Source organism: Trichosurus vulpecula, chromosome 8 (assembly GCF_011100635.1).
Source record: "Trichosurus vulpecula isolate mTriVul1 chromosome 8, mTriVul1.pri, whole genome shotgun sequence".
NCBI classification, from domain to species: Eukaryota; Metazoa; Chordata; class Mammalia; order Diprotodontia; family Phalangeridae; genus Trichosurus; species Trichosurus vulpecula.
In genome coordinates, this window is record NC_050580.1 from 182,812,528 (window position 1) to 182,837,884 (window position 25,357).

Genomic DNA, 25,357 nt, shown 5'->3' on the forward strand with positions numbered 1-25,357 from the left:
GGAGCAATGCAGTTGTGCTTTAGTTTCATCAATGTGGAATATGTTTTATATTGTTTTTATTGGGCACAAATTCCCTTTTAAAACAAAAATACTAATTATCAACAAGAAAAACTTGTGCATTGTTCTCCATTAACTTTAGACAACATCTGCAATGTGATGACTTCCTCCTGGGATGTGAAGTTGCTTCAATGCTTGTGAGAGTAAAGCTAATAAATTATGAAGAATCAAATCTTAAACATGAGGTTATCATTCCCATGACAAAATTATTTCTTTTTCTCTGGTTCCTTTTCTATAGAGAAAAAAATCTTTACCGTGAGATTGTAGCTCCCATGCCAACATTACTTATTTATCTCTGGTTTCTTTTCTACAGTTCTTTGCCTGTGCCCCGAGACAATGGATACAGGCAATAAATCTACTGTATCTGAATTTGTGTTGTTGGGACTCTCCAATTCCTGGGACCTCCAGCTGTTCTTCTTCATGGTGTTTTCTTTGTTTTATGCTGCAACAATGGTGGGCAACTGCCTCATAGTCATCGTAGTCATCACTGATTCCCGCCTTCATTCTCCCATGTATTTTTTGCTCACTAACCTCTCTGTTATTGATATGTCTCTAGCTTCCTTTGCTACCCCCAAGATGATTACAGACTATCTCAATGGACATAAAACTATCTCTTTTGATGGCTGCATCTCCCAGATTTTTTTCTTGCATCTCTTTACTGGCACTGAGATTATCCTGTTAATGGCCATGTCCTTTGATAGATATATTGCCATATGCAAACCCCTCCGATATACAACCATTATAAGTCCTCGGGTGTGTATTTTGCTTGTAGTGACTTCCTGGGTTGTGGGTATCATGCATTCAATGAGCCAGGTGATATTTGCTCTTCACTTGCCTTTCTGTGGCCCCAATGAGGTAGATAGCTTTTTTTGTGACCTTCCTGTGGTATTTCAGTTAGCCTGTGTAGATACTTATGTACTAGGACTCTTCATGATCTCCACAAGTGGCATCATTGCTTTATCCTGCTTCATCCTTTTATTTAACTCCTATGTAATTGTTCTAGTAACAATCAAACACCATTCCTCTGGGGGGTCCTCCAAAGCACTTTCTACCTGCACTGCCCATTTCATTGTTGTCTTCATGTTCTTTGGGCCATGTATCTTCATCTACATGTGGCCATTAAGCAGTTTCCTGGTGGACAAGGTTCTCTCCGTGTTTTATACTATCTTTACCCCCATCCTGAATCCAATAATCTACACACTGAGGAACCAGGAGGTGAAAACAGCAATGAGAAAATTGAAAAACAGATATCTGAATTCTGACAAGATAGCACAGTCACCTCATTACTCTTAGTTAATTAAGATGAAGCCATTTCTGGACACCTTAATTGATCTTACTCTCATATTTTCTTTTTTGCTATTGTTCAAATGATAATTGCCAAATCATTTGTGAGGAAATACTGTAATTGTTAAACTTCTATATGTTCAAAATAAGAGGTTTTTTTAGGTTTTAAAGGTAACCCTCTTGGCCTCTTTAAGTAGGAAAAGCACTTTCAGGGAGAAACAAAGAGAAAATACATCATGTGTTTGTACTGCTTATTTTAGCAAAGTTATTGAATATTAATTAGATACTGATAACAAAGGAGAGGGAAGGAAGAAGAGGGAGAAAAATAAGACTTTAGCCTGGCTATACAAATCTAGTAGCTTATTCAGCTTTTCTATCAACAAACATTTATTAAATGCCTACTACGTACCAGGCACCATACCAAGCACTGGGGACACAAAGATAGAAAAAGCCCAGAGGTATCTCTTGGGTAGAGAAAATTAGAGTTGTGGCCCTAGGACATGTATGCTGGTGAGAAAGTGGGGCACTCTGGTGTAGGAACCAGGTTTCTAGTGTGATTTCAGGGAATTAACTCCTGGAGGAAAAGGAGCTGCCCTGATTTCCTGCTGTTGATGTAACAGATCGGATATCAGTCAGTCAACAAACATTTATTAAGCACCTACCATGTGCCAGGTACTGATGCTATTTTATGTTCAGTTAGCTCATATATTACTTCATTCTCTAAGGTGGGGGCCACATATTCTCAATTTTATTTACGTACCTATATGGCTTCTCTGGGTATTTGTGTTAATTCTTTTTTGCCAGGTCCTTTTTGTCTTTATTTTTTAAAATAGTGATTGATTGCTAAAGACTACAATTACTGTTTATTTTAAATTGCTTTTATAAGTATGAAATAGGAGATCCTAAGTGTAAAATGTCTTGGATTAGCCATCTATCTAGAATGTCCCTGGTCTCAATCCTTTCCTATTACCATTGAAAAATGTCCCTGATTCCTCAGGTAACAACAGGCGCTTCAGAAAGTGAGTGTGTGTATGTGTATATATATATGTATATATATATACACATACACATATACATATATACACATACACACATAAATATGTATACACACACACACATACACATATACATGGGAGGGAAGACTGTGAGAAAAAATAAAGAGAAAACAGGAGATGGAAGAACACTACTTGTACCAGCTCCATGTTATATCAGTTCTCAAAAAGAACGATAAATACTGATACAACAGCTAAATTGGATTCTAGCCTCTGATACTTTCTAGAGACATAAATTATCAAGCCTGGTTTTTAATCTTTAAAATGGATAAGTACTATCTGTCCTGCCTACTTAAAAATATTGTTGGTGATTATCAAATAAGGTCAAATGAGATATGAAAAAGATTTGTAAATTGTAAACCATGATAGGAATAGAAGTTATTATTAGTTTGTTAGTTGTTTGTTTTTTCCTGCTCTGAATGTTCAGGAAAGAAGAAAGGGCCTGGGCAGAGTAAGAAGGAAACATCTTGAAAGAACTCAGAAGTTTGTTAGCACATTCTTTGTAGTTATAACACAGAGATGAGGCTTGTAAGGCTTATTTCTGATAAGGCTGAGTGGCTAAAGTTATTTCAAAGCTTCTCATTACAAATGACTTTTAATAATCATGGTATGTTAATGGTGTAAAGTATCTTGTAAAATAGCAAATTAAATCCCTTTATTTTATAGGTTAAAGAAACTGAGGCCTAGAGAGGTTGACGTTATTAATAAGGAACTAAATCACAGCTTGAAGCCTGATCTTTTACTCTAAATCTAAGGTGGTTTTTTTCAGCTACCTTGGGAAGGTAAACCAATATGAAATCAGTATTTAATAAAGAGATACAGCTATGAATGAAGTTAATGGAAAATAGGGCTTAATTTTTACATTGTATTTATTTCTTTATATTTAATTTTAATCAATATTCTTCTAGTGTCAATATTTACATATGCATAATTCATGTGGAGTTAAACAGTGATTGCATTAGTTTAATAGGTTTTTTTTAATTTCTTATTACAAAAATAGATTTACAGGTGGAATATTGTGGTTTTTTTTTTAATTCTGAGACCTCAGTTATTCATATCTAATACAATGGGCCTAAGGCACCTAAAGTACCACTGCACCTAGTGACTTGTTACCAGACTATTAACATTAAATACAAAATTTCAGATGGGAATAATTAGTTTTAGTGAAGGACAGACTGTAACATTGATAATTGTTGGATAAAGATTGAAGGTTATTTCCTAGATGACAGAATGAAGAAATGACATTTTTGCTTGTTTATTTGTTCATTAAGGTCAAATTTGTCGTGATTGATGGTCCAAAATGTACCCGAAGAAAAACAGGTCTGGTGCAAGTACAGAACTCCACAGCATTTTCTGCAATTTCTGGAAGGCTGTTGTCTCCTGAGTTTGATGCTGCTATTGAGACAACAAGGGGCTGTCCACGTGAAGCTCACTTAGGGGAAATTGGAAGGCAGTTCACTGCTCAGCCAGGCATAAAAATTTATATATGCCTATGAGGTGCTGGGTATGGCAAATTGTCTTAGATTCTTTGTTAAATGCATGCTTTTCCCATTCTTTTAGATCTTGTGATTACCTCTTATCATGCTTGTTTACTTATTTTTAACAATTTGTGCTTCTCTCCAACCAACAAAGCTTCTGATCCAGACCCTACTTCCCTTCTCTGTTTCTATCTGCTATTTGGTAATTTGTAACTACAGTAATTGACCCCTGGCCCTGAACTGCCAAATTGTCTCTTTTGGACCCTTTCTGAGATGGACATTTTGACCACAGACCTCCACGACTCCCCAGATAAAGAAGCCACATTCTTCATCATTGGGAATTTCTACTTTCAGCACATGGTTCCTCCATGTGTCTTCAAGCCCAGGGGCAGGCACTGCATGCTAAATCCAAGTGAATAGTTATGCTTTGGAGCCACTCAGCAGATGGAGACAAACAGGCTTCTCTATTTCATTCATTACCAGTGACCAATGAAAGTGAATGCTTTGATTTTATTCTCAAGCCAAATATTTATGGCAAGGAAGGTACTCATTAGTGAAACCAAAGACCAAAAACAACTCTAAACTTTGTATTGTGATCTGAAGCTAATAGCATCATCTGATGCAAAGAGGTGGAACCAGAAACTATGGTAGTAATTAGAATGAAATTTAAGCATTTGATAAAATTGTAATATAGTAATATAGATATAGATAAAGATGTAGTTAGATTCTACATAAGAAAAGCTTGGGTTCAAATCTTGGACTCTGCTGCTTATTGTTATACATAACTTTGAATCACTTAACTTCTTAATTTCTTTGGGTAATATTTAAGTTTTCTTCTTAACTTCTTTGGTTAACTTAACATTTAATGACTCTCAGCCTCCAGTTCCTAAACTGTAAAATGTAGGGACTAGACTAGATTATTTCGAAGCTTCCTTCCAGCTTTAAATTCTTACTCCTAATTCTGAAATAAGGAAATTTTTTATGTAGCTAAGAAACATTATGGAAAGTCACCTGAATTCTGTTTTTATGGCTATGGTTATAATCTTGTTTGAGGCTAGAAATATTTTCCGATGAAGACTTTTTCTGTAACTATTTAGGGAAGGGGAAGCCTATTGTCAAGGAAGAATTTTCACTTTATTTGAGGAGAGAATTTTCTGCACTCATTTCTTCTTTCAAATTTGTGACAACCTTACCTAAGCAGCAACACTGTATTTTATGCTACACTGCAAAATGTCACAGTCCTCAAGGAATGTATAGCTTTAATAACTGCTGTAAAAATAATGTGCTTCAGAAAGGGAACAATTGCTCATTTCAACAGTGTTGTACTTTTTCCTGGAAAAGTAATTTAAATTTAAATTTAAAGTACATCATTGCTGTAGTCACCTCTGTATTCCCTCTTTCATCCAGCCATGGTGTCATCTGAAAAAAGTTCATCTCTCCATGCCCCCAGGCAGGCACACACCTAGAGGCCCTTATTGTGAGATGGAGTAAAAATGGCCTTCAGCCTTTTTTTAACATATGCTTTATGGTTGCCTAACCCGCATCCTTTCAAAATCTTTCTAAAAATGAAAATAACCTTACATGTTCACAACATTCTATTCATTTTCTACTTTTGAAAATGAAACTTCAACTATTGCAAAGAAAGATAATGTGCTATCATGCAATGATCAGTGACCTTGAATTTGAATCCCTTTGCACATTGTGCAACATACTATCTGAATGACCTCAGACAAATCACATAACCATTATGACCAGTTTGTTCAAATAGGAACATTTAGTCCCTAACGTCCCCTCTTTCTCTAGACCTATGGTTCCATGATCTCATAAGCCTTTATAGAATGTAGGCCAGATGTGATGTAACAACTTGAATCAACCATTACTGTTTACTCTTCCCCGGAGGCTAGCCTACCTGGATAAACCTTCTGCCCATTTTCTATGCATATCTATGCCCATGGCTTAGGTTTTATGTGTGTCAGCACATTTATGGTGATTATAAATCCTGGAAATTATAAACCTTTAGCAGTATGTCTTCATAAAACTTGCTTTAGTTACTGGGCATTCTCAGCCCTCACTGTTAATTTAGGGATTCATTCCCCGACTGAAAGAAAAGAAAGGAGGCTGAGCAGGATACTGTGACATTGAACAGAGTTCCTTCTTCATTAGAGTGACTATTTTTGAAAAGAATGATACTACTTTTCATCGTGATGACATGTGCTTCACTAGCCCTTCCTTTCTGAAACAAAACAAAACAAAATTGATTGCAGAGAAAAAGGAGATAGTTGGTATGAGACAGTAAAGGAGATGATTCTAGGAGTAGCCTAAAATGGTATCGAAAACCTGTCCAAAAGCAATTTATCACCCCCCTCCCATCAATCAATTTGCCACATGGGTTATTTGTTCTTTGTTCCTTTTTTGCTGTAAGACTGCCCAAAACCTTGTGTGCTATATTCACAGGCCCAGAAGAATATAATGATGGACAATGGTGTAACCAAAATTTTAAATGCATATAAACTGAATAGTAATTATGTGTGTCACTGTGCTTGATCCCATGCAGGAATTAGTACAACATAATTCCTGCTTTATAGGAACATTCAATTCAAAGTGTCAACACCCATGTAAACTATTACAATAAGGATTTATAGCTAAAATTGTTGTTAAGCTTTATACCAATATATTTTTTTCATGTTGTGTCAAGACAGTCAGTCATACCTAATTCTAAATCAATTTGTCATGTGTGTTACTTGGTCTTTCTTTCTTTTAAGGCAGATTTAGGCAGATAGATCCTGTACTGTATGAATTTAAACCAGCTTCCTACTGTGTTAATCTTTAAAACAAAAATAAAACTTGAAAATGTCAATTTATTAATCTACAATAAGAGATACATCTGGCAAGGTAACTAGTGTTAGTCATTTGCAAGTTGCAGTTCCTGCCAGTAGGCAAGTCAATTTAATGTGACACACTACATATTGAAAATTTGATTGATGAACATAAGATTAGAAACAATGGAGTTATATGTTCATAAGGAATATTTCCACCCAGTTAGAGCAGCTCAAGCGGTAGCATGGTATAGAAAAGAGGGCACACACTTGGAATCAAGACCTAAATTCAAGTTCTTCTCTAATATACTGTAGTGGTATGATCATTGCAATGTGAAACTCATTTAATATTTTAGTGCCATGGACAACTCTGTAAGCATATCAGTTATGGAAGAATTTCCCACCTGCATTTGTGGAAAGAACTTTCAAATACAATTTCCAAAGTTTTTTTTTTTATCATTTCTCTGCTTCCTTTTGGTTAATCTTTCCACTGGATTTATTTAGCTCTTAAGAGAGTTAAAGTGTCATATTGTTATTTTGTTACTGTGTCTTTTCATATTCCATTTAGCTTCTTGTTTATGGATATAGATGCCATGCTATTTGGTGCATATATGGTTATGGCATTTCTTCATGATTAAATATGAACATGGGATTGTAAAAGAGAATCAATATGAATAACTTTATTAAAGAAAGGCTATCTTTGATGTAGCAAGAAAAATGTAATGTCTGTATAGAGTGCATAGAAACAAGAATCCAACATGTTAGGCAGATGGGTTGTAATTGGAATGGTGCATATATACTTAATTACGATATTTCTCCATTATTAAATATGAAAATGAGATTATTAAAGAGAATCCAAATGAATAACTTTATTAAAGAAGTACAAAATAATAGTTTAGTCTTAGGGAGAGTAGGAGATACCAGTGGCTAGCACACATTCTTCCTTGGTATCCTCGATATATCAAGAAAAATGTAATATCTGCATAGAAGTATAAAGACAAGAATCCAGCAAGTTAGGCAGACATTGACGGGCTTTAGTTTGAATGTTTGGAGGAAATACCTGAGACCACAAATCCATTATACTATTGTTTCATTGTCTCTCATGCCTTTGTTGTTCAGTCATGTGTGACTCTTCATTACACCATGGACCATACTGTCCATGAGATTTTCTTGGCAAAGATAAAGGAGTGGTTTGCCCAATGGATTAAGGCAAAGAGAAGTTAAGTGACTTGCCCAGGGTCATACAGCTAGTAAGGGTCTGAGACTTTTTTGTCTTCTTCTGAGTTTATGTTGTGATTTTCCCTGTCACGATAGCCCTGCTTCCCTCAGCTATTCCATGGCTTCTGCAGTTCTAGAATTCCTTCAATTATTAAAAAAATTAACTCTTCCCCTTGGGGAATCCAAGACTTCACCACGTTGTCAAAGATGTCCAACAAACACACAGGTTAAGAACATCTGATCTACGATCTTACTGAATTCAATTCCTGGGAATTCAATTCCTAGTCCCTAAAAGTATCTCAGAAAGACATACTTTTGGGAACTATTCATAACCTTTGAGAATCAGAAGACAGAAAAACAGATGGGGTAATGACACAGAAGGAATAAACATGCAGGGTAAAAGGATTATTAGAAGTTTGCATAGAGATAGCATTTGGATTATTATTATCCCTATACATGTGGAGAACTTGTGGCAAAAATCTCTCTGGGACAAAACTTTCTTCCAATCAATGAGTAGAATTCAATCCCTACTCCACCTTCCCTATTCCTATCACCTAACAAAGTAGTTGGTCAGGCCAGATGAGAAGAAGAAAATCATAGGCAGTGAGAAGAGTACTTATTTGTTAAAGACACAATAGCTCAACTTATGTATTTAGAGTTTCTGAAATGAAGAGAATGGACAAATACCCACACTGGTAATACATGCATGTATAAACTTCTGAAGGACCTATGTAAGTTTTGTCTCTCTCTTTCTCTGTCAACACCTCCCACTCAAATATACACATGCATCCTACCTATTTTAAAACATTTTCTATGGTGTTCTTTTTAGAATAATATAAAATTTATGTGTGCTATCTATGGACTTAATACTTTGGAAAGCTATTATTTTTATTTTGCTATTTCTTTTCCCTCTTAAACCCAGCCATGATCAAATTGTGAATTCTATTTGTTTTCTTTATGGCATTGAACTTTTGATCTTAAAAGGAGGACCCCTTCATGCTCATTCAAGTTCTGAGACTTATATTGTTTGCTAAGGCATTTGTTTAGCTTAGACACTACTCCTCCAACTTGAGATTTGAAAATCATGGCACTTGAGTGTTACTGTCTAAAGAAGACTTTGAGCTTTCGCTTGTACTCCTAAGACTTGATTTACAAAATAAATACTTACATGAATATAAAGAATGCAATTTTCTGGCATTAATCAAATTCACTTATAAAGACTTATTTTAAGAACTGATCCCCATACCCCATATGTATTACAAACTAGGCAGCTCCATCTTCCATCCCTGATCTGAGCTCTGGCAATGTCCAAGTTTATTTTCTTATTTCACTGATATTTGGTATGGGTAGTTAGCAAATGTTGCTCAAATTTAAATAAATTTATTTTTTCTTTGACCCGTACTAAATGTAACATAATTCCATTGAGGGTTTCATTCAGATCCATGACCAGGTCAGTGTTTCAGTGATAGTATTTGATGTTGATGCTTATAGTCATAATATCTCATATTTAATATTTCTAATCACTGTAAAGATTTGGACCATATCTTAATCTACAAAGATAGTAGATTAAGAGTTGAAAGGAAACCTGGGGTCTATCCAGTGAGAAAACTGAAGACTGGAGATGAGAAATGTCTTGGAAACAGTCATACTTTAACAGATGGTTGATAGGGGAATCAGACTCAGGTCTTTAATCTCTGAATCCATCACTTTTGCTACTGTATTTTATTATACAAGGAGGTTATATACATATATACATACATACATACATATATGTATATATGCATATACATATAAATATGTGTATATATACACACACATATATATGTATAATATATACACACAAATATATATGAAAATGTGTATATACACACATCTATACATATTGTTATATATACATGCATACATAAATACATGTATATATCTATAGACATACATTATATCTAGTGCTTTGCACTTAAAATGAGAAAGAAAATCTAGATATTATTATTACTTCTTCTGTGAAGTGACAATTCACTTTACTGAATGGTTTTAATAACTGGTCCCCAAACAATTGACAGATATGTAAATGATCAGTCTAACAGTTCATATTAATTAGACAAGTAAGGAAATTCTGGTATTCTATTCATCTTAAGGAGCAAAAAATATGGTTGATTTAGTCAAGTGTGCTGAATTAATCATACACAATAGAAAAGGGTACAGTAAATTTCAGTGGTCACACCAGGGATTATGCTTTGGTTGGTCCTGTTCTAATAGTCATTAGTCAATAGCCCCAAAATGGAGTTTATAGAAGTGAAGAAGTTCACTATTCCAGCTTATGTTAAGATGATTGAAGCTTATTTATGCATAATCAACAAATAGCACTTCTAATCAATGCCAAGGCAAAAACATGGGACTGCTCCTTTTCATACATGCATTTTACTTTGTTTAGAAAGACTTTATATGTGCTCTTTCCTGGTTAAATAGTGTTGTGGGGCAGGGAGGGCACAAAATTGAGTTTTCAGTACTCATGTCAATCAAGGAGGATCTATCAAAACAATTACATATGCTCCCCATGTGAATTGTTTTCGGTTAATTGGGAAAATTGATGGTTTTTCAATATGATTCTCCAGAAATTGAGAGGATATATATGGAGTGTAGGCTTTTACTGACCTCAGAATCAGATGAACTAAGGCACGAAGTGGTTAAGGTACCTCTCCAGGACCATAGAAACAGTGAGCCATGGAACTTGGGGTTAATATCATGATTTCTGATTTCTGGTTTTGGTATCCATCTGTAATCTTTGGCTTTTTTTCCTCCTGCCATGATGGCATAGAATACTCTAAGAATTTCTATCTCACTTTCAGCCATCTTAATCACTTTGTCATCCAGGTAGCTTCCTTGAATTTATAAAAGACTAAGAATTTTTTAAACACCAACTATGTGCAATGCATTCCTCTAGGTTCTGGGATACCACGATATAACATCAATCCTGCTTTCAAGGTACTTTATGGCCTAATAGTGTTTTGGGTGGGGATGCGGAAATGAAAGCAAGCACATATTTATAATACCAGTGGAGGGTGAGCTACGTGTAAAAGAGAGGATCAAAGTAATACAAGAAATCTGAGGGGAGAAGTGATCACTTCCATGTGTAGTATTCTGGGAACACTTCATGGTAGAGATGGTATCTAAATTGGCTGTCTTTAGGGTTTAATATTTTTGGAATGTTGTAAACAGATGAAAGTGGTCATTTAAAAGTATTTCTAAGTATGTAGCTTGTTACTCCCTTTATTCCAAATTTCAAATAATTTTTAAATTTTGTAAACATTTTTCAATAGCTGAATTTCCTTAACTGCACAACAGTGTTTAATCTGAAGAAAAGACTTTTGAATGTTATGGTAACTGTCATCAAGTGTTTGAATGGTTTTCATAAGGAAAAAGGATTTTATTTTATTGAGTTTGGTTCTAGAAGTGATAACAATAGGTGAGTTTTGTGGAGAGGCACATTTTGGCTCACTGCCAAAAAATGTTCCCAATTTCTGAAGCTACCAAAAACTGCAACTAAAATCCTTGAGAGATATTGGGTTCCTCTCCATTAAACTTCTTTATGCAGATTTTAAATGACTACTTGTCAATGATGTTGTGGGGAATTCATTCATGAATGGGATGGAGTGGTTAAGAGTGGTAACACCTTCTAAAACTGAGATTCTGTGATTTTATGATAGTGACATGCCCATAAATATATGGCTGATGAGTGAGATACAGAATTCAAATCTGGTTCCTTTGTTTCAAAAACCACTAGTGGAATCTGCTTTCTTTTTACAGCACATATTATAAACTACAAAAATCAGTTCATCTCTTAAATTAGGAGTATAGTACATGGACTCTAAAATTCATTTCACTTCTAAATCTATGCTTGTATGACCTCATCAGCTTAAAGATATTAGGGTAAAGTCCAGTCTAAATTGGGGATATATTTAATTACATAATATTTAAAAGAAACAAATTTTTATTAAAGCCATAATATCTTGGAATTGGAGGGTAACTCAAATGACATCCAGTGATTCCCTTTTATGAGCTGTGAATATCATCTACTTTTTTATCATTTCCTTTCCTTTCCTTCTTATCTACATTGACCCACATGCAAGACCCCTACTAGGCTAACAAAATGTTGGCAAGGAGAGGTCTTGCCAAAACAGTTGAAAAGAACAGATAAAAATTACATGGAAATTAGCATGCAATAAGGTACTTTCTGTTTCATTTATTAATTTCATTTACTTGGTTTTTTGGTATCTAGGTATGTAAAGAAGTGCTGTGATGAAAGTTTTAACCAGTTTGTTTTCTTTAAATAGTTTAAGTATACTCTACATAGATTTATTTAACATATCATTTTTCTTGACAACTGCAATTTATATCTATACAAAGGTAAGTTTTAGAACAGCATCTATCTGAATTATCAGAAATTCTAAATCAGTGATGTGAATTGATGAAGTATCAGTATGTGTCTTGGTATAGCTATAACACGCCAGGATGTTCCTCTGAATGGCAAGGGAATGCATATGTACTTCCTATGAAAGAAAATGAAGTAACTCTGTGTGTGTGTGTGTACATGTGTGTACTGAGCAAGGTACTAAAGAAGGTATAAGCCAACCTCTTAGCCAAGGGATTTTGTCTTATGATTTTGTCTCACATTTTCACTTGTAAAATTAAACCTATGCTATTATTCTAATTTTTTTTCCAATTTCCCACAGAAAACTCCTAAGCCAATCTTGAATTTTGAGATCATGGACCAAGCAAATTATTCAGGAGTGTCCGAGTTTATCTTGTTGGGGCTTTCTGAGTCCTCAGAGCTCCAATTTTTCTACTTTGTGTTTTTTACCATGTTTTATATGGCTATTTTGCTGGGTAATTTCCTCATTGTTCTCACAGTGATCTCTGAACCTGCCCTGCACACTCCTATGTACTTCCTACTCAGCAACCTCTCCTTCATTGATGTGTGCCTGTCTTCTTTTGCCACTCCAAAGATGATTGCAGACTTTCTTTCAGAACACAAAAGCATTTCCTTCAATGGCTGCATGACCCAGATATTCTTTCTCCATGTCTTTGCTGGTGGTGAGATGGTGTTGCTTGCAGTCATGGCATATGACAGATATGTGGCTATTTGCAAACCTCTATACTATGCAACCATTATGAGTTTGCAGAAATGTATAGTCTTAGTTGTAGCTTCATGGGTCATTGGAATCCTGCACTCCTTGAGCCAGCTGGCCTTCACTGTGAACCTACCCTTTTGTGGCCCCAATGAAGTAGACAGCTTTTTCTGTGACCTTCCTTTGGTAATCAAACTTGCCTGTGTGGATACATATATTCTAGAGATAATGATGCTCTCTGACAGTGGACTGATGGCCATGACCTCCTTTATACTGCTGCTGATTTCCTATATTGTCATATTGGTCACTGTGCGGCGACACTCATCAGCTGGCACAGCTAAGGCACGTGCCACCTTGACAGCTCACATTACTGTTGTAACACTGTTCTTTGGACCCTGCATCTTTATCTATGCATGGCCATTTGGAAATTTTCCAGTAGATAAAGTCCTCTCTGTATTTTACACAGTCTTCACCCCTCTCTTAAACCCCATCATCTATACCTTGAGAAACAAAGAGATGAAATCAGCCATGCAGAAACTGAGAGGCCAACTCATGAATGCCAGACAGTTTTCATAGTTGTCATTGGCAATGAGGGCCCCTCAAAACTAGAGCCCATATTTATGGCTATTCTTCCCTTGCAATCTGTTACTTCTCTACTGTGAGACTGATCATCTGTTAATAAAATCCTGAAGAACAGAGTTAAAGATAAGCCAGATGAGTCATCATTTATCATTGCCTACAAATGTCTCCAATTATTTCTACTTATAGACCATGCCAACTTCATCTGTTTTGTGGATAAAATCATTTACTGCAGCTACCTTGAGAGAGAGAGAGAGAGAGAGAGAGAGAGAGAGAGAGAGAGAGGGGTGATAGATAATAGATTATTAATAGATGTGTAAGATATATACATGTATTATATAGAATAGTTTAAGTAGGTAAGGGGATTTTATTTTAACTATTTATATTTATGATATTCGAAAACATTTTGGTCTGATGTTAAAATCTTCCTTGCAATATGATGTAGTCAAGAATAGAGAAACAGCTTTTGGAGCTGAAAGCCTTTTGGAGAGAAAGGGAGATACCTGTGATGGGGCATGGTAGCAAAGTCCGGAGAGTCAGAACTAGAGCCAGGGGAGGAAATAAAAAAAAAAGATGACTGTCCTGGGGCATTCCTCAAAACAGAGGTTTTTGGAAGGAGCTCACTGGGACCTGAAAGGGAATGAAATGTTCCAGGGCAAAGAGGCCAAAGACAATTGGGGACCTCCCAATGGGAGGAGGCAGTTGAGGCATAGTGTTGAAATATGAAGAAATAGAAGAAGAGTCAGTAAATCCTGGGTTCAAACCTTGATGGTAAGAAAGTATTTGTGTGACCATAGGCAATTCACTTAACCTTTTAACTGACTCTCTAAGATCATAAATGATAGATTGTTTGTCCACCTGGTAGATGGAGATTGCACATCAGGAGTGCTCTACCCTGATGAAATCATAGGTCTAGATAAAATAATGAAAACTTTAACTGAAGTAACATCGTAACTACACATTTTGATGAACCTTTCTATCACAGAGAGAACAAGGATAATTATTAGCTCTGTTTCTTTATGAATTACCAATATCCTGAGTAACTAGAATCTGAATGAATGAAGTTTCACTAGCTGCTACTGTCCTCCCTCTCAAATCAACACTGTATTTATTTTGTATGTATTCAGCATATATCTTTATATGTATACACTATCTTCTTCATTAGAATGTAAACTCCTTGGGAGCAGGGACTATTTGACTTTTATTTTTGCATTCTCAGTGCTCATTTGCCTGACACATATTGGATGCTTAATAAATGCTTGCTGATTAATTTATTGATATATTTTATATGTCTATTTTGCATGGAAAAACCCAATTCAAATATGAGGGAATAAATATTTATATCCATGCTGGAAGCAAAGTGTCTGCCTTTAAGTTAAATGGACGAAAGTAGGAAAAACCCTCTGGATTATGGGTTTTTTAAGATAATCTGGTTAGAAGAGAAAGAGGTCTTCATTCACTAGTCATCATTAGTTTAATTTGGGAGCAGGTCTTGGCAATGTTGTCTTGAATTCTTGTGAGATTCCATTGATTACTTTTAAGTCCATGGACTATCTGAGTGGCATAGACTGAAGAAAGACTTTACCATACACTAAATGGGGCAAGAACACCACAAACCCCATTGGTCTTCTACTCCCTAAGACAGTTTACTTTGATGTACCTTTTCCCTACAGCAGTAACTGGAATTGCACAGGACCTTCATATCACACCTCATGTCATGACAGAGGGGAAGATGACCCTCCATTTCTCTGCTATTATCTTTAGAATTCCTGGTAATCATCAACTCCAGTTTAAGAAGTTACCCCTTCACACCTTTGGGAAAACCTAGTTAAAGGTTTTAATAATCCCCATTGCACAATGAGGTTTTGTTGTCTGTTTATGGGTCTCAAAAGCTTCATTGGTCACACATGTAAAATATTGACAGTCTTCCAATTTCACTATAAAAAGAGGAGTTTATAAAGGCCTATATGTTGTAGTGAATAGACCCATACTAGAAAAGGTGAAGAACTTAGTTTCTCAGACTCGAGAAAGAACTTTTCTACCATGGTCCATAACTGGTAGGTGCGAAAACAAGATTGCAAAGACTTGCATTAGTTGTAGATTGTGACCAGAGTCTTATTTCATATATTACCAAATTGTTCCTGAGAGGGCATTAAGTTTTGTAGGAGAATTAGTAGGTACTGAGAGTCTTAGAAGAGGGAGTGAATAGAAAAGGGAATTCATGCTTTTTAAAGAAAGTGAACAAGAAGGCTATAATTTTTCAGTGAGGTCAGTGATGAATTGTTACAGTTATAAACAGAATGAGGAGACTACTAATTTGAGTTCTGTTCTGATCTCTGCCCTAAAGAGAGTCCTGGATAATTTTCTAAGTCATTTTTTTCCTTCTCTCTCTCTCTGTCCCTCTGTCTCTCTCTGTGTCTCTCTGTCTCTCTCTGTGTCTCTCTGTCTCTCTCTCTCTCTCTCTCTCTCTCTCTCTCCTAAGATACCAAATGAACCTGTCACCTTATTGATTTGAATGCTTACTTTACCAATGCAAATTAACTCTCCTCTTCACCCTTCTACCACACACAGATGCTTATAGACAACACACACACACACACACACACACATATATATATATATATACATACATATATATATATATTTATCTTCTAATCCTGTTCAAATTCTTGTTCATGTTTTCCCATAAATTTTCAAAAGAGAATCCATACTACATGCTGGACTATTGACATGGTCTTTAATTAAAAATCAGAACAGACATTAATTGCTATTATAATTATTTTTTTACTTGGAAAAGGTGTGTCTATAAAATATTCTAAAGTATTCCCAGAGAAATCATGTGCTTTATATGAGTTTTTTTTAATATTAACATTTATTCTTTTGACATCCTTTAGTTACATTGGCATAATAAGCAAAAGTCAGGTTGAAAAGGGAAAAGATTAATGAATTTGCTTTATGCATGTGTGTACATGCATGTGTGCGTATATGTGTGCATGTATGTGTGTGCGTGTATGTATATGTGTGTGCTTGTGTGTGTAACATGAGACAACTTACTTCATTTATTTTTTCCTCTGAATCGATGGATTTGAAAGATTCTTAATACTGTGAATATTTTCTTGTGAATTAATGAATTGCTTTGATACCCTGTAGACACAGCCTTTGTGTAGAGGGATCTATGATTCAGACAAGTCAAATGATTTATCAATGTCCCTTCCCATCTATTTTCTTTTTTTTTAATTTTTTTTAATTTTTTTTCCCATCTATTTTCATCATTGAAAGTTAATTTAATTTGTAATCTAAGTTTTTTTTTTTAATTTCACTGATGCCTTTTTAGATTGCCTCCATTTCCTGAAGGTATCTCACCTTCAGCCAAGTTTTCCCCTGTGAAAGAGGAAACCAGTTAAATAAAAAAAGGTGTCAGGTGTATGCCTGATACCATCCTGCAACAATACTCCTCCCCACCCCTTTACTGACAAGAAGGAAGTATATGTCATACTCTAACCTCTGGATCTGAGATCAGACACTACAACTAATGTGAGTCCCTCCCCTCCCTTTTTAAATGTAAATTTCATTTAAAAATAGCAGCAATTGTGTATATTGCTCTTCTGATTCTGCTTACTTTCTGCCAGTTCTCTCCAGTCTCGCAGTTACTTAATAACTGATTGAATTCATAAAAACCTTCCCATGTTTCTCTGAATTCTTGATATTTGTCACAAATTTTCTACACAGCAGTAAACATTGTTTTGGAAATGTGTGACTTAATGGTCATGGGCAAGTCACTTCATAACTTTAGACCTCAGTTTCCTCATCTGCAAAAATGTAAGGGATGGATTGGATGATCTCTAAATAGCACAGAATTCTTCTTTAGAGTTTTTTCTAGCTCTAAATGCTTCTTTCTCCTCTAAATTATAGTGAATTCAATTTCCTTTGGATCTTTCTCCATTGCTTAGTCAGAATCTCTAAAGTGGCTTAAGAATTATATGTAGAAGAATGAACAGTTATTGAGTTAGGGGAGGCATATGTGTGTGTATGTATGTATGTATGTACATATATATGTACATGACTGTCTTTATAAGGTAGATTGAGAGATATGGGATCCAAATAAATGTAAATAATATATAGTAATATAATATAATATATAAAATATAAATAAACCTAAAATTCATTAAAATCAGTCAAAAATTCAGGTCGATTGCTTTAAAAAATTTTTGATCATACCATATCACTTGGACAAAGCAAGCATTTGGTTGTAGACCTCTTACTGTTTAGCCTGAGATATTATCAATGTGCAAACATAGCCTGAGATGTCTGAGGTGGGCAAGTACCTCAGCATAAGAGAAGCCAAAATCACAACCTCGAGCCACTTGGGGTTGTGTCTATGCATGCAGGTAATAACCAATAGATAGAATTTATATCATGCTTTTATATTTGCAAAGCACTTTATGAATATTTTCTCATTTTATCCTAATAACAATTTTTGGAAGTAGGTATTTATTATTATTATTATTATTATTATGTATTAAGTTAGCATGATTATTCTCATTTTACAGTTGAGTAAACTGATTAAACAAAAGTTAAATGATTTGACTATGGTCACACAGCTAGTGAGTGTCTGAGGCTGAATTGGAGCTTAGGTCTTCCTAGCTCCAGAACTAATGCTCTATTCAACATATTACCTAGCAGTGAAAGAAATGGTCAATTGTGCTTATTTGGGATGTCAACATAAACAGTGGAGATCAGGACCATATTGGTTTGGCCAAAAGGAATCACACAGGCAGTCAAAGCAAATAGATCAGTTGGATCATGATGTAGTTTTCTGCTATTTGTCTCAGTTGCCATAAAGGTTTTTTCTCCTATACTAGACTCTGCTCTAGTTAATTTTCTCAGTGTAGTCCAAAAAGCACAGCGTGCTCGCATCAGATAAAGTGCTGAGATATATGAGCAAAGTAGAATTGAAATAACTCAGAATAAATGCAAGGTGACCAAATTTAGATAATTCACCCCAACTGTTCACATGAACTATTTGTGCCAATCTGTAGTAGAGCATTCTGAGTTGATATTAGTCTGATCAGTCATAGTCAGACACAGTGAAACTTGACTCTAGCATAGGGATGTCATTTTGTTCCTCTTCAGGAATGAAGGACAACAACCATCCATTTGAGTAATGGAGAACAGTTTCAAACAGATGTCATTGTTAACTTTTGTCTGGTGAATAAAGCAAAACAGGTTGTCTAACTGAAGTTTTTCATGATGGACAGACAGACAGATGGGAGGAAGGAAGGAAGTAAAGAAGGAAGGGAGGGAGGGAGGAAAGAAAGGATGGAGGGAGGGAGGAAGGAAGGGAGGAAAGAAGGAGGACCAGCTGTTTATATACGTATCTCCAAAATAACAGATCAAGTTATAAGGAAATCAAGGAAAAGAAAGAGATTTGAAGGTCTAAAGGGAAAATTTTCTTCTGGTTTGGTTTCTTAGCTATAGAACCTGGAAATTTACAAAATATATATACACACACAAATATAGTATGAGCATTAATGATATTTATTGTGAACATGCAGTAGAGTCAACTAGCACTTATTAAGCACTTGCCGTGTACCAAGCACTGGGATAAGTGCTGGGGATACAAATAGAAGTGAAAAAAAGATAATCCCTATCCTTGTTGGCAACTAGATGGCCTGCTGGAGAGAGCACTGGGCCTTCAGCAAGATTTGAGTTCAAATCTAGGCTCAGACATTTATTATTCATGTGGTCCTGGGCAAATCACTTAACCTCTCACTGCTTCGGTTTCTTTACTTAGAAAATCAGGACAAAAATAGCACCTATATAGTACAATTTCTGGCACATATTAGGCACCTAAATAATGCTCGTTTACTTCCTCAAGGAGAATAACATTCTAATGATGAAAGATCAGTAGTAATAGTCATAATGTTCTTGACCAGGATTATTCTCTTATTCTCAGTCTGAGTGTATGACACACAGAACACTAAAATTTAATAAAGGAGATCCTCTTCTATCGACTTCTTTTATAGAAGGGGGTCATTGTTATTGTCATTGGGTTGTTTCAGTCATGTCTGACCCTTAGAGACCTCATTTTGGGGTTTTCTTGGCAAAGATGTTGGAGTAGTTTTCCATTTCCCCCTCCTGCTCATTTTACAGGACAGGGTTAAGTAAAATGCCCAGGACCACACAGCTAGTAAGTTTCTGAGGCCAGATTTTAACTCTTGAAGATGAGCCTTCCTGGTTCCAAGCCAAGTGCTCTATCCACTGTGTCATCTAGCTTCTCATTAAAGGGGGGAAGCATTTGCTTAGATTGACAGAGGATTTTTCTCTACTTATTTCTAAAAGTTCACTGAATTTGGAATCAGGTGGTCTGGGTTCAAATTATATCTCTGCTACTGATGAGATGTGTGGTTAAGTAACTTAATCTCTCTATGACTGATTTTTCTAATTTGTAATATGATAAAGTCAAAACAAATTGGCTGCCAAGGCGTTTTCTAGATCTATATTCAATGGTTCTATGATCCCAGCTTCATATTCTTTGTGTGAGATTAATGAGCTTGAATTTCTTACACTCACATCAGAAGGGCAGTATGGTATTAGAATGGAAGAACTTGGTTTCCCATATGATGCAGCCAATGGAGGACTTTCTCACTGAAGTGTATTTATAGACTGTCTTGTATTACTCTGTGGGACAGAATGGGAGAAAAAAATGTTTGCAATAGTGAAATATTAAGTTGAAATGGGCTCAATGCTGGCACTTTCTCTATTCTACTACCTAAGAAAAATAGCATTTATTTGCATGATTAACAAAGTACTTTACAAATTTTAACTCATTTGATCTTCACATTAATACTGTGAGGTTAAATAATGGATTGTATTTAATGGTTACCACTGATATGTTAGTGATATCGATAGATAAGAAATAGAGAGAGAGAGAGAGAGAGAGAGAGAGAGAGAGAGAGAGGGAGAAATGGAGAGATGGACAGACAGATAGGTAATAGATAATTAGATAGATAGATAGATAGATAGATAGATGAATAGACAGAAACTTTCAGGCTACATGTGGTGATTTTCCAGCACTGCAACACTTCTGGATTCTTCTAGCTAGAGGAAACCAGACTTTGTATTTGGAATCTCTATATGTGTCTATACAATGTGTGAGATAAATGAACAGATAATTGATCCAACAAACAGAATATTGGTGGGGGCAAATATGGAACTGGGAAAGGCAAATGACCATATTCTATGATTGAAATTATTTTTTTCTTAAAATTTGTAGGTGGAAGGCTGGGTTCTTAACTTGCATTTTAAAAATACTTAAAAACTCTTTAAAGCTATTTCACTACACTTGACTTCCTTAATAATCCAATGTATTTTAATGTAATTAAAAAACCTTATTTTTAGGGTCATAATGAGTCAGAAAAAACTGAAAAGTGACTGAACAAAAATGTTCTTAGAAGAGTTTCAAAGGCTTTACCAGACAACCAAAGGGATCCATGATGTAAAAAAGTTGAAAACTCCTAGATTCAATCCCCTACATCTTGTAAATAAGGACCCTGAGACCCCAAAAGATTAAATAACTTGCTCAGTCACGTAGGGTAGTGAGCATTAGAATGAGGATTTGGACAAGTGTCCTCACTCTTGAGCTACCTCTTTTATCTGTGTTTTCATGAAGAAAAATTCCCCCAGAATAATTCTTTAAGTCTCCTAAATATTCCACCTCCTTAGATAGTATTTCTAAGGAAAATAAGCAGAAAAGAGGCTAATTTGACTCCCACATAATAGAGAGGTGATACTTGAGACCAACCCTTTCTCCCCCAAAAAATAATAGAATCAAAGTCCCTTGTAATTGGGATAAAAGCAGGTATTTCTCTTGAGTCATCCAATCTAAGACCAGTGTCTCAAATGTAGACACTTCACTCTGAACTGTAGTCTGCCTGAGAAACTTTCTTAGTAATTTATCTTTCTTTTTTAACTTAGCTAAGCATAACTGAAGTAGTAGGCTAAATAGGGTAGACCTATATACATCATTCTACTTAGATTGTTGTGTAGACCTGACTGCTACCACATGAAAAACATAAGGTTTGCATCATTTAGACATTTTAATTGAAAAAAGAAATCATGCCATCCCCACATACGGCTTCTTGATTCTGTGACCCATCATTGCAAAACCTTCAAAGACTGCCTTAATTATATAATCGATGTATCTGCTTTGGATGACTAACATAGAACTATTAAATGTGTTTTTATCCCTAGGAGTACATTAGAGAAGTATGAAGAAAGTGCTACCAGGCATTTGGAGTGGGGATTTAATATATTTGGAGGTTGCTGGAGGACAGGGATATAGTGGCTACTCAAATTTAATTGGAACATAGAGTATATGTGTGAGAATAATATAAAAGAAGGCTAGAAACATAGGGTGGTACAGACTATGGAGGACCTTAGCAGGTAAAGGGGTTTGAACTTTCATAAAAAATAGAGAACTACTGAAAATTTTTGTGAAGAGAATGTGAACTTCCCTCAAGTAGAACATAAACACCTTGAGATTAGGGTTTGTTGTTTGTTGTTGTTTTCCCTTATTGTAGTATATGTGTGTATATATTATACATACATATATATGCATGTATCAGACATGCAAATATGTATGTGTGTGTGTGCATGTTGATACTTGATCTATCATTTCTTTGTTCCAGTGTGAAAATTGCTTCTATCAATCCACATCGTCCGAAAGGTATAATATTAGAGGATTAACTGAAAATTATTAGAGGTACCCTATTAAAAGTACATTGAAAAAAAAGATAGAGGAAATTGCCCATGTTCAAATAGCTAGCAAATTTCAGTAGTGGGAATTGAATATAGGTCTTCCTGCCTCTAAAATCAACACTGCATCCTACCTCTCGCCTTGCATATAATAGGCATCTAAGTTTATTGAAATGAATTAAATTGTACTAATCAGTGATAATAAATATCTGTATGTACAATTAGGATTAATATGAAAGCTATATGAAGATGTTGGATGGGGGAGAGTGTGAGGATGATATGTTTTTTCATTCATTTTGATTTCCTCCTATTTCTCCTCTCTTAAGGTTATCTCTAAGCTATTCTGGTGCCTTCGTCCATGGATGGGGCTAATTTCTCGGTGGTATCTGAATTTGTGCTGCTGGGGCTCTCCAATTCTCAAGAACTACAGCTTTTCTTTTTTGTCTTCTTCTCGTTGTTATATGGGATGATCATCTTGGGCAATCTTCTCATCATAATTACAGTGACATCTGATGCTCGTCTGCACTCTCCCATGTACTTCCTGCTGGGAAATCTATCCTTTATTGACATCTGTCAGTCATCTTTTGCTACCCCAAAGATGATTGCAGACTTTCTGAATGAACGCAAGACTATATCCTTCAATGGATGCATAGCCCAGATTTTCTTTATTCACCTCTTCACTGGAGGTGAGATGGTGCTGCTGGTCTCCATGGCCTACGATAGATATGTGGCCATCTGTAAACCTCTACACTATGTGACCATCATGAATCAGCAGGTCTGTAATACCTTAGTATTAGCCTCCTGGGCTGTGGGTTTTGTGCACACCATGAGCCAATTGTCATTTACTGTGAATTTGCCTTTTTGTGGCCCCAATGTAGTGGATAGCTTTTTCTGTGACCTTCCCAGAGTGACCAAGCTTGCCTGCCTTGACTCCTACACCATAGAAATATTAATTGTGGCCAATAGTGGGATTCTTTCCTTAAGTACTTTCTTCCTTTTGTCCATTTCATATATAGTCATTCTGGTCACTGTCTGGTATAAGTCTTCTGCTGCAATGGCTAAGGCATTTTCCACATTGAGTGCTCACATTATGGTTGTGACCTTGTTCTTTGGGCCCTGCATCTTTATCTATGTGTGGCCTTTTACCACCTACCCAGTGGATAAAATCCTGGCAATATTTTACACCATTCTGACCCCTATCTTGAACCCCATTATTTACACATTAAGGAACAAAGACATGAAGGCTGCCATGAGGAAACTTGTGATTCGAAAACTAAAGCCCAAGAAGATTTCTGAGATATCCCTCATTATGAAACCCTCTCTTTATTGAGACATATGTCCCCTAAACTTAAAGCCCTGTGCCTACCTTATATCATCATATGTCAATTATGATTGGTGTTACACTTTTTGTTAGCATTGTTACTAATTTTCACCCTTAACAGACAGCTACATAGGAAGGATGGTAGTATAGTAATATCATAGCTCATACGCCTGTTGGGATTAAAAGGAACCCATAGACATCTTTTTAATGCCATAAGTTTACATTTAGAAAAATTAAGGCCAACAAAGGGGAAGTGACTTCAACAACAGACACTATTCTGAGCTCTAGGAAATGGGTCTAACTACAGGCTTCAATAATGTAAAAAGATATTTTGATAACTATTCTTCAACATAATTGGTTCCCTTTGTAATCCCATGTATTTTATTTTAAGCATTTAAAAATAATATTGTCAGAAGAGGTTCATAGGCTTCACCAAACAACTAAAGGGATCTAAGACAGAAAAGGTTAAAAAAACCTGCCCTAAGAATGAGAAGTTTAAAAATGAAGCAGTCTCTGTTCACTGGGAACAGCTAGGCCATTCTGACAGGAATAGAGCATGAGTGGAGGGATGTGATAAGAAATAAGCCTGGAGAAGGAGGTGAGAGACCAAACTGAGAAAGGCTTTGGGTTATATAGTAAGTGAATGGTTAGATCTGGGATTCAGATTCTTTCTTGTGACTCTAAGTCTAGTTTTCTGCCTCCTTATGATACATGATCTAACGGTTGTAAGCATTCATTCTTCTTGTATTTCTTACTCAAACGGACTTTAACATAAAGGTACATTGAAAAAGCAGGAAAGTGTCTAAGCTAAGTGATGCAATGGTCAGAGAGGAGGGCTTGGGTTCAAGAAGATCTGAGCTTAAATCCTACCTCTGACACTCACTAGCTGAAGAGAATATCAACATGTTTCTTTAACCTTTCTCATGTTCAGGTTTTTTGTTTAGAAAATGGGCATAATAATAACACCTACCTCATAAGTTTTTTGTGAGGATGAAACAGGTGAATATATGTTATGCTCTTTGCTAAACTTAAAATACTATATAAACATTAACTGTTATTAGGAAATTTTGTGTTGCCCTCTACTAGAGAGTGTACAAAAAAATTATGGTCAGTTGACTTGGCCATGCATTGATCGATTATATGTATCTCACATGGACTTATTGTTGGGTAGTAAAAAGAACACTGAATTTGGATTCACAGAGTTCGGGGTATGAATTCAACCTACGGTAACCTATGTTAACTTAAGCAAGTCATTGAATTCCCTTTGAGCCTCTGTTGCCTCACTTGTAACAGAGGAACAAAAATTTTCATGCTACCTCTCAACATTCATGATGATCAAATGAAATACTGTATGTACCTGCATGGAGGGGGGGGAAACTTTGTAAAAAGTGGTGCTTTGCAAATACATTGCATTGCTGTCATTTTTATTATACAGAAATATGTGAAAGAAAAGGCACAATTATATAGTATTTCCTCAGGATGATTCTATGATTTTTGATAAGCAAACAGACCATCTTCTTACGATAGAGGCCAACTTGACTTCCCATCAAATAAGCCTTGTTGTTTTGTTGTTTGTTCTTCATTTTCAAAGAGGACCAATAATATTATAGGTGATGTCTTGAGTTGCACATAAAATGGATTTAAATGAGGCAGAGTTACACATTTATCAAAC

General features: G+C 35.6%; 3 protein-coding genes across 3 annotated transcripts; all 3 read left to right on the forward strand.

The window, feature by feature from the left end:
• Window positions 1–393: 393 nt before the first annotated feature.
• On the forward strand, window positions 394–1,350 carry LOC118829189 (olfactory receptor 4K2). Its single transcript, XM_036736160.1, has one exon. The coding sequence runs from the start codon at window positions 394–396 to the stop codon at window positions 1,348–1,350; it is 957 nt and encodes a 318-aa protein (XP_036592055.1).
• An 11,315-nt stretch (window positions 1,351–12,665) lies between these two features.
• Window positions 12,666–13,604, forward strand: LOC118828925 (olfactory receptor 4K15-like). The gene has a single exon (XM_036735817.1). The coding sequence runs from the start codon at window positions 12,666–12,668 to the stop codon at window positions 13,602–13,604; it is 939 nt and encodes a 312-aa protein (XP_036591712.1).
• Window positions 13,605–22,716: 9,112 nt separating this feature from the next.
• On the forward strand, window positions 22,717–23,694 carry LOC118828979 (olfactory receptor 4K5-like). The gene has a single exon (XM_036735897.1). The coding sequence runs from the start codon at window positions 22,723–22,725 to the stop codon at window positions 23,692–23,694; it is 972 nt and encodes a 323-aa protein (XP_036591792.1). The 5' UTR covers window positions 22,717–22,722.
• The last annotated feature ends 1,663 nt before the right edge of the window (window positions 23,695–25,357 follow it).